The 14,492-nt window shown below is 43.2% G+C and overlaps 1 protein-coding gene across 1 annotated transcript in view; it reads right to left on the bottom strand.

Moving 5' to 3' along the window:
* The window catches only part of LOC145412396 (uncharacterized), a 56,988-nt gene that overhangs the window by 25,508 nt on the left and 16,988 nt on the right, over positions 1-14,492 (bottom strand). The window contains exons 3-4 of the mRNA XM_080282283.1: positions 9,713-9,892; positions 8,646-9,027 (exon numbers count right to left, since the gene is read on the bottom strand). Coding sequence (XP_080138409.1) covers positions 8,646-9,027; positions 9,713-9,892 — 562 coding nt within the window. The remainder of the gene's footprint in view (positions 1-8,645; positions 9,028-9,712; positions 9,893-14,492) is intronic.

Raw genomic sequence — 14,492 nt, 5'->3', positions numbered from 1 at the left:
TCATGATCTGGACGCTGCTGTTCCCAACATGTTTGCAGCGTGTTTGTTACTGTGTTGCTTACACGTTGCCAGCACTTGCTCAAGCACACGTGTGGATGCGCCCTTACTGTGTGTGTGTGTGTGTGTGTGTGTGTGTGTGTGTGTGAGAGAGTCAGTTGGTTGAGTTGGTGGAGTTGATGAGGTTGAGTTGGTGGGTGTGGTAGTTCGGTGCATCACCAGGGAGGGTGGACAGTGGCAATGGTGAAGAGGGGGGAGGGGACAGTTGTTGGGTGTGGTGTGTGGAGTGGTTTTGGGTGGGTTGTAGGGGTAAATGGGTTAGCGAGTGGATGCGTTTGGTGGGCTGGGTGGGTTGTAGGGGTAAATGGGTTAGCGAGTGGATGCGTTTGGTGGGCTGGGTGGGTAGGTGGCTGGATATGTGGGTGGTCGGGGAGGGGTTGGTGAGTTAGGTTTGGATAAGATGAGTTTGATGGATAAGTTGGATTCAAATGGGTGAATGGGGTTGGGTAAGAAGGGTGGTTGGGCATGTGGATGGGCGGGTGGGTCGGTGGGATGAGTGGGTGGACAGGATGGGTGGATGGGCAGGGTGAGGTGGGTGGGGAGTGTTCAGGGAGAGGTAGGAGGGTTGTGTGGATGAATGAGATGGATGGCATTGTTGGGTGAGCAGGGTGGGCGGAATTCGTGAGTGGAGAGGGTGGGTGGTAAGGGTCAGTGGGCAAGATAGGTTGTTTGGATGTGTGGACAGTGAGTCACCAGGGCGACTGAGCATCGTTGGTCGCAGGGTGGCTGAGACGACTGCGTGGTCGGGACGATCTAAGTGGGTAGTTGGGCTGGGTGGCTGGATGGGTTCAAGGTGGAGAAGTGAACGAGTGAATGTGCTGACTGGCACTGTTAGGTTAGCTTCGTGTAAGGCATTTGTGGGTTAGCAGGGTGGATAGCAGGGATCAGTGGGCTGGGTGGGTGGCAGAGGTGAGGTCGGTGGGTTGTGTTGGATGGGTAGAGTGGGTAGGTGGATAAGTAGGTGGATGCATATGTGGCTGTCCTGATGACAAGGCAGGAGAGGGACTTATGTGGCCAAATAACTTTTAACTGTTACTTGGATTTTAGTCTATCGCTTAGAAAACATTGGATAAATATTTGGAAGCCAAACCCTACAAACTAGGGTGATTGTACTGTAATCTGCTAAAACTCCGATATAATCACTTCTCATGGAAGTGAAGATGGATCTATGCACTTGATAATACACCTAATAATAAGATAATTGAAAGTAACATTACATGCGGCAAGACGAGAGAGTGAGCGAAGCTTCATATCTCCGATCCATCAGCCTAACGAATCAGTGTTTCGGTGGGGGTAAGGAGGGGGAGTTAGTGGGGGTAGACGTGTGCGATTAACCTGACCTCTAGTGGCAGATTACCCTGTATCACGAATTTCTGTCCTGGGGTGTACATTAACTTTAAGGAGCAGAAATAACTGTGCTCAGTTGGTCCGATATATATTGGAAAGAGCGATACTGAACGAAGAATGTGGAACTGAATTCTAACCTACGAGAACATGTGGGACGAAAGAGTAATTTTTCTTCTGATTAGCAAACATTTTTGTTCCATATTGTCTCCTAAAATTGTGAAACCCATAACTTTTCATGTAAGCATACAGGTTAAAGATCTTACCAATTCAGTTCATATTCCTCTAGTTTGTCTGACTATTTTTTTTCTGCTTATTTTGAGGGTGGTAAATTATCTTCTCTTGTTGAAAGAAACTTACTCAAAATTAGGGTGCATGTAACATAAGCATGTAAACATCGGCGAAAACATCTGGAGTGAAGTGAATGCCTCACTGCTTGGGATGGTAGAGTAGGGTCGTGTAAACACACTAGTGACCTTCGTTCCCTTCCCATAATTGTTCGCAGTTTTATATAGCTCACCCTAACTCAACGTCACTGACAACGAAACAGTAAAGTGTTGTTCAAGGAAGGCAGCTATGAAGGGGTTAATGGAATACATTATTGTTTGTATCAGTATGCTCTCTTTCACATATACACAAGAAAGAACAAAAGAATGAGCAGTAAATGTACACACTTTAAGGAGCAGAAATAACTGTATGCTGCTCAGTAGGTCCAAAATGTGTTGGGAACAGAGATATCGAATGAAGAAAGTGAAACTAAATGCTGACTAACAGTAATTTTTTCTGATTAACAAACATTTTTGTTCCATTTCGTCCCCTAAAATTGTGAAACCCATAAATTTTCATCTAAGCATACAGTCTAAAGACTTCAATTCGTATTCATCTAGTTTGTTTTCTGTATTTTTCTATTTTGAAGGTGGTAAATTACCTTCCTTCACTGAAAGATATCTTCCTTTATTATCATCAGGCTCTTCAAGCCATACCTACGATTGTTTCCGGCATTATGGAAGAAACTTAACATACTAAAGAGTGGATTTCATTTCCTTGTTTTCAAACTGGAACCCAGGTTAGGTTAGGTTAGGTTAGGTACAGTAAAGTAATCAGGGTAAGTATTGTACAATAATCCAGGTAAGTTAGTTGGCAGGTTGGAGTTGAATAGATGGCACTACGTAAATAATTTCACTAAGTTATGAAGTCGTTAACACTAGTTCTTAAATCTAACCTTACATGCTAATTTTTTTCACTTTGGGGTCAGGCCAGGCAGGAGGAAGACTGGGTAAGCATAAACATCCCAAGCTGGCAGGAAACTGCAAACAGACGATCGTGATGCACGCAGCGCCCGCAACATTTGAATTTCTTTCTAATTTTTACCCATTTTTTGGATTTTTTTTTTTTTCATAAATATTCCTCGGAAGATTTGTGCCGTTAGTTTGGAGTTGCCATTAGAATGAATGCCGTTAAATAGGGGTTTTACTGTAAATGGTTTCCTGGTGTACAGGAAACCATTTGGCCTGCCACTCAGTGTAGAGTCACCCACAGGAAGAAGAGGAAAGAATGAAGGAAGGAAACACAGAAGAGGGAGTGTAAAGTCACCCGCAGGCAGAAGGATGAGGATAGAATGAAGGAAAGAAAGACAGAAAAGGATGGAAGGAAAGAAGGATGGAGGAAAGGAATGGGCAGACACCCGAGAGCCTCACTACACTGAGTGAGTGGATCCAATTTTCTAATACAAGAGTTAACTGTTACTCCTAGTCCTTCATGCATGCAACAGGTCAAGTCTGAAACTGTCTTCCTCTGTCTGCATTTCCTACTGCCGATGTCTTCCAGTCTTTCAAACACAATGAGTCCTATTGCCTATGACCTCCAGCCTTTCAAACGCAGTGTGCCCAGGCATCTGAAAATGAACGGATCTTGAATCTGGCTCTCTATTGTCTCATTTTTATTTTTTCTTGGAGGGAACAATGTGTGGGATTCTAGCCTTTGGTTCTTTCCTCTTTGAATTTATTAAAAAAAATAATAACAATAACTATAATAATAATAATAATTAAATAAATAAATAGGAAAAAAAAAAAATGCTTTTCCACTGTATTGATTTGTAAACCCATGTTCAGGTCCTCTATAGCTTATATGATCTCATCTGAGAAGAGAAGAGCCTTAAGCCTTTGATAGCTGGAAGCTGATTGGTTGTCCAAGTGCATTTGTTAGTAACAATGTGTTACTAATTTTTTTTTATTATCAGGGTTACAGCAACCTTTTGATGATAAGATCAGACAAATGAAATACCCGGTATATGGTAGGTGGGGCCGCTCACCATCCACTCACTCGATGTAGTGCTGCTCTCAGGTGTCTGCCCTTTCTTCCATCCTTCTTTCCTTCCATCCTCTTCTGTCTTTCTTTCCTTCATTCTTCCCTTGTCCTTCTGCCTACGGGTGACTTTTACACTCCCTCTTCTGTCTTTCTTTCCTTCATTCTTTTCAATCCTTTCTGCCTGTGGGTGACTCTACACTGAATGACAAGCCGAATGGTTTCTTGTACACCAGGAAACCGTTTACTACGCTGGGTGGTAACCACATAACCAAATTTTGGCGCCTGGTGGTTTAGTGGGTAATTATTGCGCTCCAGTCTGATTGAGCCAGTGAAGGTTTATATCCAAGGGGTGGTTGGGGTTGATTGTTCATGTAATGCCACTCAGGGATGAGTGAGGCTGGTCACTCTCCTCTTAAATGTCGAGACCAACTGCCTAGCCCTGGGCTCCTACGCTCCTCATGGGGCAATGTAGGATTGGATGATGGATGGATGGATTGTATAGTTACTTACATAAATTACTTTTAAAACGAAGCCTTACAGAGTCTATCAGATGGCCTAGATATGTGTGATGTTTTCATTCTGACAAATCAACGCTTTCAAAATTTTACGAGTTCCTTGATAATTTTTTTTCATATTCAGGGAAATTCGTTTTGTTTCATTTTTGAGGCTCCAACATGCTTGCATGCATTGGCCTGGGTCACCTAATGTCGGATCTCCATTCTGCCCGATCTCTGGCAGCTTCCCTATTCAATCCCTTAACCCTGAGATCACGCTAAATTACCTCATCCCAGGTCTTTTACGGTCTACCTCTCGCAACCCTACCCCCAACATTAACACTTCTCACTTTCTGCACCCACTTAATATCCCCCATCCTCTCCACATCTACCTCTCCTCATCACAACACCAATACACTCTAGTCTCATACTACCCGTAAACTCTTCCATTGTAAACCTAGCTCCCCCCCCCCAACCCCAGGCCTCACACTCAGGGACACACTGCATATCCACTTAATCATTGTCATTTCTGTACGTTTGAGCCTGAAAATATCCTCTTCCTTTACTGCCCAGATCTCACTACCAACCAGCATTACACTCCTAACACATGCTGCATACAAAGATCCCTTAGCATGGAGGGAGAGCCCTCTCAATGTCAGGAGGGGGAACAGGTCCCTGAACTTCTTCCAACCACTCCTCACTCTATCCAGCCCCACCTCCAGCACATAAAAGATGTTTTCCAAATAACAAAACTCTTCCACACTCAAGAGACTTACCAGTAAGCTCAATCCTTTCACGCCTGATAATCTCCACCTGCTCTCCCTGACACATTGCACACATGAAATCAGGACTATTTCACAGTATACCTCTAATACCACAACATCTCTTTTGCACCCACTCATCACAGACACTACAGAAGATGGAATTACTTCCCACGCCCTTGTGGCAAATCGCACATGGCCACTCTCCCTCTACCTTGACAGTTCCACCACCACCCCAAGATACCATTACTTTTGTTCTAGCTGCATTTATTTTTAAGCCCTTGAGTCTCATACCATCTCTCCATTTCCTAAATCTTTCCTCCACCTCTCTTCCATTCTTTGCTATCTATACTGAATCATCAGCATACAACGTCTCCCATGGGAGGCCATTTCTGATGTCACGTGAGAAGGCTTCAAGTACCATGATAAACAACAAGATGCTCAAAACTCTCCCCCGGTGCACACCAACATTCACAGAAAACTCATCACTCAAATCTCCGTTTAGCCATACCTGGGTGCGAGCACTCATATACATGGCCATAACTACCCTAACTAGCCACTCCTCAATCCCAAACTTTCTCATTGCCCACTTCACCACCTCTCTAGGGACTCTCTCAAAGGCCTCCTCCAAATCAACAAGAACAAAGTACAGTTCTCTTTTCTTTCCTATATATTTTTCCTGGAGCTGTCAAACAATGAATATAGCATCAATGGTCCCTCTGCCTGGCATAAACCCAAACTACATTTCATCAATATTCACTCTTTCTCTCATCATACCTTCTAGAACTCTCTCCATTACCTTCATCATCTGGTCTAAAAGTTTTATGCATCTATAATGTCCTCTTTCCAGTGCATCACCCTTCCCCTTGCACACATTTACAATCACACTCTTCACCCAATCCACTGGGACAATACACTCATGTATAATTGCATTTATCAGGTCAGTGACCAACCAACCTCACTCCTGTATCTCCTGAGGCTTTCAACATTTCAGCAGACAACCTGGACACACCCGCTGCCTTCCCTACCTGCATCCTGTCTATTGCCCAGCTCACAATAGCAGTGTCAATCAAAGCCCAAGGGCCAAACAATGGATCTGAAGGCTCCAAACCTTCCCAGTCCCAGTCAAACCCCTCATTCAACAACCGGCTGTAATGCTCTCTCCATGCACCTTTAATATCCCCACTGTTCACCACTACCCTTTCTTCATTATTCTTCACACAGTGCTCACCTACGATATCCTTATACTCCCTCTTCATGTGATTTGCCACCCTGAATATCATATTCTTTCCACAAGATTTAGGTTATCAAGTCAAAGTCTCTGTGACTCAGACTTTGCCCTGAAACATCTTTTCATGCCCTATGCTTGGCAGCCAAGTATTCCTTTCTGTTAGCACCCTTCTTCCATTCCAGGAAAAGCCTTCTTTTCTCCTTACCTCCAGCTTCCACACCCTCATCCCACCACCACATTACTTTATGTCTTGGTGGGCCTCTTGTCCATCCACATATTGAATCAGTAACTCTCAAGAGGTTGCTCTTGAGGGCTCTGTACTGTTCATTAAAACTTCTGTCAAAGTCTCCCTGTTCAGCCACCACTCTCCTTATGTCCCTATACAAGGCACTCCTCAATGCTTGTTTTTTCAGCTTCCATATTTTCCTCCTAGGTGCATAGGTCCTCTTTCTTATCACCCACTCGTTTTGCACCATGTCACATATCAATAACTTATGTTGCTGCACACACTCCTCACTCCCTGCAAATTTAACATCCCTAATTAACTTCCTATCAGCCCTCCTGTGCAGGAAATAGTCTATTTGGCTGCTATTTTCCCCTGACTTGTATGTAATCAACCTACTCTCTTTTCCTAAAATGTGTGTTGCACACAATCATGTTCATTGCCTCCGCAAACTCGAGTATCCTTTCCAGTTCCTCATTTCTCGTACCATATGCATATCCCCTATGTACTCCTTTGTATCCTTGAGCTGCTTCACCTACATATTTATGTCCCCTCCCACAACTACAATCTCATCATCTGCCATACCACTTACTACATGTATTAAGTCATTCCAAAATCTATCCTTCTCTACCTCATCCAAGCCTCCCTGTGGAGCATACATCAATATAAATGCAACCATTTTCCCACTGAACAAAATTTTTACTACTATTATCCTACCACTTACTCTCATAACATTCATGACATATTCCACCCATTTCTCCCCAACCAACACATCCACATCACCATATCTGTCTGTCCTACCCTGCCAAAACAACTTGTAAAAACATTCCCTCCCAGCAATCTTTCTGACTGATCCACCCCTGTACCAGACTTCTTGCAACAATCCCACATCCACCCACCTCTTACTCAATGTCTCAACCACTTCCCCCGTTCTACCCCTCAAGCTTCCCATATTCCACAATGCCATTCTGATCCCCCTGGGTGATTTTGTGTTCTCAGGCTTGCATTGAATTTCATTCTTTAACTTTGTCATCTATCTATCTATCTATCTATTGCCAGACGCCATAATCCCGTAAGGGGTGGCCATTTGACTTTGAGTTATTTGTTTTACGGGGAGGGGCACTAACCCTCCACCAACCCACTTGCTGACAAGTAGGGAGCATGTATGGTTGTAAATGGCTTCTTGGCTTACACGAAACCATTTGGCTTGTCATTCAATAGAAAGCAACCTGTAAAGGAAAGAAAAGCAATAAGAAGTGATGGGAAAGAAAGGAAAAATAGGAAGAGAGGAGGGCAGGCACAGAAAAAGAATGATAAAGGCTAAGGAAGAAGTAGGCAGCACTACACCAAGTAAGTGGATGATGGTCACCACCACCTACCACTAACTTTGTCACAAAAATAATAAAAGAGGAGAGACATGCCACAGACCCTGCTCACTGCACAGCCCCACGTCCAGGCAATTAATCTGGGACCCCTAGCCCGGCAGCCTTGACCAGTGGCTCTGGTAATGGCTTCGGGACACCCTGCCAGGACAGATACAGGGACACCCTCCAAGCACGCCTTGGCACTGTAACTGCCCTGCCGTTTTACAACCACTGATAGGGCAGCCTCCTGGGGCGCTACTCCCAGGTTTGGGCCCCTCTCTGTTAGGCAGAAGCAGCAGCCTGGGAACCGCAATGCCCTGTATCCTCTAGCAAAAGTTCTAACGCCATCTCACCCCGGCCCCATGATCTATGCTGGAGGAGATCTCGTCACGCCCCCCCTCAAAAGGTCTGCCACTACATACCAGGGGCAAAAATTTCTGGCTGCATGCCCTTGCTGGCATCAACCCCTGTGACGTAGTGGGATACGTTGTGTGATATGTAAAGTGCATGTGGTTAGTGTATGAGATACTCAGAGAAAGTGTTTGGGAGGGCATGCTGGTCTTCTCTGCATGTTAGTGTCACACTGAAAAGGTCAGCAAGGTGGAATGGTTAAAAAGCTAGTGAAACAGGAGCTCCAGCTCTCCCTGTCACCAGCATTCCCATTCCCCTTGGGGGTACCACCTTGATTGGCTGCTGCTGCATCCTACTTCCTACTCGGAAAGACTAATCCTTATGAATACAGTATCACCCTGCACACAACTACAAACAACATCAGTACAAAGGCTTCTTCACATCTCAATGACTTGAACACAAACAATGCAACTCTTTCTCAAATAACTTTGACAAACTAAAAAGTTTTCCTACCTGAGACCTTAACTGAGAGTTTTCCTTTTCCAAAAAAGAGAGTTCAGTCATGAGCTGTGTAATAAGATCAGACTGGTGATCTCGTAGAGTTCTTAATTCCTCTACAATTACCAGAACATCCTTCTCCTTCTTTACTCCAGTCACAGATTCCCTTGGCTTAAGTGATGGCTCCTGGTTTCCTTTCTTCGCTTGGTATACAGATCCATCTCTATGTTTCACAGTTGTATCATCTCCCTCTTCCAGTGTTTTTATGTTATTTGCTGGTTCCCTGCTTTCCTCTGATGTATTTTTCTTATATTTCTCATCATTTTTTCCCTCCACATCTGCTGATTTTTCTTCTTCTATCAACATGCAGAGAAGTGAGTCAAATTTTTCTGTGTTCCTGAAAAGATAAAAGATTTCGTTTTCAATATTTACACCATTATATGATATTACTTATTCTATCTATCAATACCCAGATGCCATAATCCTGTAAGGCATGGCTGTTTGAGTTAGTTGCTTTACAAGGAGGGGCACTAACCTCCTCCAACCCACTTGTTGAAATATAAAGAATACATATGAGTTTATCATATGGTTACCACCCAGCATTGTAACAGATTTCCTGGCTTACAGGAAATCATTAGACTTGTCACTCAATATAAAGCCACTTGGAAAGGAAAGAAGAGTAATAAAAAGTGAAAGGAATGATGGGAGAAAATGGAAGACAGGAGGGCAACACAGCAAAAGAATTGTAAATGTGAAGGAAAAAAGGGGCAGCACAACATCAAGTGAGTGGATGATGGTTACCACTATCACCAAATGCATTCACAATACTCTATGAGAACTGTAGTTATCTACTGTATTCCAATAATTCTTGCTGCATCTCTAAGAAACCAATGGCTGTTGGCTAAGTCCTGAAACCAACACTGGTTTACTCTAGTCTAAACCAACCCCATACCCATTAGTAATATCTTAGAGAGAGAGAGAGAGAGAGACAGAGACAGAGACAGAGAGAGAGAGAGAGAATTTTGGAAAACTTTATACTTCACAGAGGTGTACAATTACCCTGTACTGTTGTCCTTACTCACCTGGTCATCTCCACTGTGATGGCCTGTGTCTTTCTGCCAACTTGTGTGGTAGAAGCCGGCAGTTCTCTACTGGCTGATCCAAAGCCACCTCCACCACTCATGCTGCCACTCCCACTTCCCATCTTCATCCGCTGATTCTCCATTGCTTTCACATACTTTTCCAACTGCTGATTCTGAAAACTGCAGTTATATGTAGTACAAGTGATGGTTTACAAAAATTTATATATCATCTGAGAAGGGTAGAAATTTATGAATGGCATATATTCACAACAAATGTAGTGGTGCTGGAGGCAACTTGCAGGATGTGAGAAATTTTCAGTGTGAAGTATGTAGGGATGTGTATGTTGTTAACAACAGAACTGAATGTGTTCTTTGGGGTGACTCCCTCTCAGAAAGTAAGGAGGAGTTCTGCTACTTGGGAGATATGTTGAGGGCTGGAGGAGGAAAAGCTAGTTCCATTACTAGAACAAGAAGTGGATGACTGAAGTTTAAGGAAGGTGTCTCTCCTGATTATGATGCAGCTCTCCTTTCGTGAAAAGAGCACTCTCTGGAAAATACGTGAAGCATTTTTATGTTGTACAACACTAAGACTTGCCAGTGAAGGAGGAGGTATAAAAGGTGATCAGAAAGATCTCGCCTAACTCTGAAGCGGCAATCCTAGGGCTTGAGGCTTTTATTATTTGAAGCCCAATTCTTGTGTATTAAAAGCTGCAAATTTCAATTTTCTAGTTGTTGTGTTTATCTGCAAATATTTTGTGTTTCAGACCCGAGTCAGCATGGAAAATGAAAATGAAAATGACAAAGTTAAGCAATGTGCTGTCACAGAATTTTTTGACACTGAAGAATATTAGGCCTGCAGAGATTCATGCTCACATTCTCAACGTGTACCAGGACCGCCTCCTTCATATTCCACAGTCAAGAGGTGGAGTTCTGTTGTGGCAGGACATCTCTTGAGGATGACCCCTGGTCTGGCAGGCCTTAAGCATCAATCAGTGCAGAAAACATTGTGACTGTGGTGAAAATTGTGATGGACGACAGAAGATAGAAAATAGAAGATTTGTTCTGGCTACATGGAATCCAACCTTCATGAACATTTAGCTATGAGCAAACTGTGAGCTCGTTGGAAACTGAGAATGCGTACTCCTGAAGTGATGCAAAATTGTATTCGATGTTCAGAGGTGAGTCTCGTGCTGATGAATAGGGACTGGGAAAAATTTAGGCAGAAGTTTATAACTGGAGATGAAATATGGATTCATCACTATATCCCAAGTCCAAACAGCAATCAAAACAAACGGAAGCACGCTCATTCTCTAACACCGAAGAAATTGAAGGTCCAAACCACTGCTGGTGTGATCATGTGCAACATCTTCCATATTGGAGGAGGAGTGATTCACATCGACAACATGTCTCACAAGACTGTCGTTATGGGTCAGTATTATGCGAATCTATTTTCGCGTCTGCGTCAGACAGTTTGTGACAAATGAAAAGGAAAATTGTCAAAGATCCCCTTGTTGCTAAATGGTAATGCTTCTGTGCACATGTAACAGATTAACAATGTGGTTGTGTGGGATTTTGGATTTGAAGAGATGCTGCACCTGCCATATTCTCCAAAGTTGGCACCATGTGATTTCACCCACTTCCAAATTTGAAGGGCCATCTCCGTGGAACTCACTTCATGGATGACAGTGAGCTCAAGGCAGCCACAGAAAAATGGTTAAACATGCAAGATAAAACCTTTCATCTGAACAGTACTGAAAGCTTCGAGTACATTATAACAAGTGTCTACAGATTCATGGTGGCAATGTTGAAAAACAAAGTTAGGTATGACTTACTGTCATTTTTCTTTATACCTGAGGCCTAGAACTTTTTGATCCACCTTTGTATATTCAGCCTGGAATTAACTGAAATGACAATCCTCAGATGGATGAATAGGGCATCAACAAATTACAAGAGTTGAGAAGAGTGTCATTTGAGAGAGATCTACCATAATACATCAGAGAGGTGAAGCAAACTAGTAGGCTATAAAGGTTTGGATGTATTGGGAGGAACAGTGAGGTTGCATGGCTGAAAAGTCAGTTAAGAATGCAGAGAGAAGAATGTTCAGAAGTATATGATGAAAACTTGAAATGAGGCAGTGTGTGAAGACTAACAGATATGTGTATGAAAAGGGAAATGGCTCAAAATCATGACAAATGGAGAGCTGCCATCAAATGAAAAGACCTCCACATGCAAACATGGTCAATGGTCTTTGTCAGCATACCTACAAGATGGTGCTGGGTGCAAGTGTTCCCTTTCTGCTCATACTGTAATCATGAAAACATGAACATGCATTCTAAACTAATTAGGCTATTATTATTCACTTAAGCTGAAAATATATGTATATACAGGGCTCTTGTTTGGCGAGCCACAGCTCCCAAATGCGAGTATTTTCTCCCTTCAGCGAACAAATTGAACATGCAAGTCACCTTTTGGCGAGGAGAAAATACATCCACTTCAAAACCCAGTAAGTTCCAATTTAAGTAAATCTCACTTAAATGAACAAAAGAGCACGTTGTGATCAATTATTAAGTCTTTCCTTGTTGCCATTGTGAATGTTTAAAACCTCATTATATGATTCTAATCATCACAATGTGTAAATAAATATATTTATTGCTTGTAAAATATTTCGGATCGTAGTCAGTTTGGCTACTAAAAATTTATTTGGCTCGTAAATCAGAAACCTTAGGAGCCAAATGGCTCGCAACCATCGGCAGTTAGCAAAAGCCCTGATATACCGTATATAGTATGGTGGCTGTGCCTCACCCTCCATGTTTGCTTCACTTATACTGCATTAACTGCATCCCCCAGTGACTTGTGGATACTGCATCTTGTGTGTGAATATAATTTTTCTCTGCACTTTATACAAGGTTATTTCCCAAGGTATCACCATGCACCATAAGTGCCAAAACCAGCTACTTAATCCTCTCGATGCTTTTATTGGTACACCTGACACCAATTAACAACAACAACTCCTATTAGGGATTCTCATCCAAGTTAAATAATGGTATGTATTAAGTCTACCACATCTGCTAAAGCATGTGGATACAATATTCATACACACAATAATTTTATAAAATTACCTTCATAATTACAGTTGCCAGTACTACTCCCGGACGGACCATACGTTGACGACTAAGGAACGGACGAAGGACATTCTTAGGGTGGGAACGTGGAATGTGAGAGGAGTGAATGATGAAGTGAAAGAGAGAGAGATTGTTCAGGTGCTTGAGGATGCAAAAGTGGATATATGTGGATTGACTGAAACTAAATGGTAAGGTGAAAGGGTGAGAGAATGGGAATATGGTTTAGGTATATGTGCGGGAGTCAATGAAAATGAGAGGGCAAGAGAGGGAGTATGTCTGATGATAAGCAAGAAGTGGAAGGAGAATATAAGAGAGTATGGAACAGTGGGTGCAAGGATTGTATGGGTGAGGATGAAAGTAGGTATACAAGCGTGGGCGATTGTATGTGTGTATGCCCCGACAGAGGATCGAGTGGCAAGAGTGAAAGATGAGTTTTGGGTGAGTGTAGAAGCGTGTATGGACAAGTTTGAGAGGAGTGAGAGAGTGCTGTTGATTGGAGACATGAATGGCAAAGTTGGGAATGTACGAGTGGATGGAGTGATTGGTCAGTGGGGTGTGCCAGCTGACGTAGATGGGAATGGAAGTGCTTTGGTGGACATCTGTGCTTGTAAGGGGTTGGCAATAGCCAACACCTACTTTCGGCATAAGATGATCCACCGGTATACATGGAGAGTAATGAGGAGGATGGATGGTGAACTTGTTGAACGAAAGGCAATGATAGACTACGTGTGTGTGGATGAGCGAATGAGAAGACAAGTGTTGGATGCAAGAGTGTGGAGAGGGTGGGGGAATGGAGTCTCGGACCATCACTTAGTGATGGCCAAGGTAGAGCTGCAAAGAAAGTGGTTGAGGAGACGAAGGGGAAGACAGGAGGAAGCAACTCCAGTGAGAAGAGTGGAGAAATTGCATGATAGTGAGAAAATGACAGAGTATAAGAGCATTGTGGAAGAAATATTGGGAAGGTATGAGCTAGGGCAGATGGAAGGGGTGGAAGACGTATGTAAGATATTCACGGAAGAGATAGGCGCAGCGTGTGAGGCGGTTTGTGGAGCGAGGAGGAGATGCAAGGGTGTGCAAGGGACAGCATGGTGGAATGATGAGATGAAACGAGCTGTGGAACAAAAGAAGAAGGCATATAGTGAATGGTTAGCGAGTAGAGGTAGGGGAGAAGATGAGAGAGAGAAGAGAGAGGTATATGTGAGCAGGAGAAGGGAGATTAAGAGACTGGTGAAGGAGAGTAAAAAGAAAGTGGATGAGGAGTTTGGGAGGAATCTGAGTGTGAAATGGAGGGAGAGTAAGAAATTGTTTTGGAAGGAGGTAAAGAAAGTAAGGCAGTGTGAAAGGGGAAATAGTAGGGAAGTGAAAGATAGGAATAATAGATTGTTGGTGGAGAAGAGAGAGAAACTGAGGAGATGGAAGGAGCACTTTGAGGATTTGTTGAATGTGGAGAGTGAGAGCAGTGCGAGTATAAGTGGTTGGGGAATGGCTGGGAGAAGAAGAGATGAGAGGAGGGAGGAAGAGATCAGTAGGGCGGAAGTAGTGGAAGCGATGAAGAATATTAGGTTGGGAAAGGCCCCAGGAATTGATGAAGTGTGTGGTGAAATGCTTAGGTATGGGGGTGAGATTGTTGTGGAGTGGATATGGAAGTTGTGTAGATT

This window comes from Coenobita brevimanus, chromosome 93 (assembly GCF_032717465.1).
Source record: "Coenobita brevimanus isolate Jiangsu-jjx chromosome 93, ASM3271746v2, whole genome shotgun sequence".
Lineage (NCBI taxonomy): Eukaryota > Metazoa > Arthropoda > Malacostraca > Decapoda > Coenobitidae > Coenobita > Coenobita brevimanus.
The sequence above is the reverse complement of the archived record's forward strand: the minus strand, read 5'-3'. Positions and strand labels throughout refer to the sequence as shown.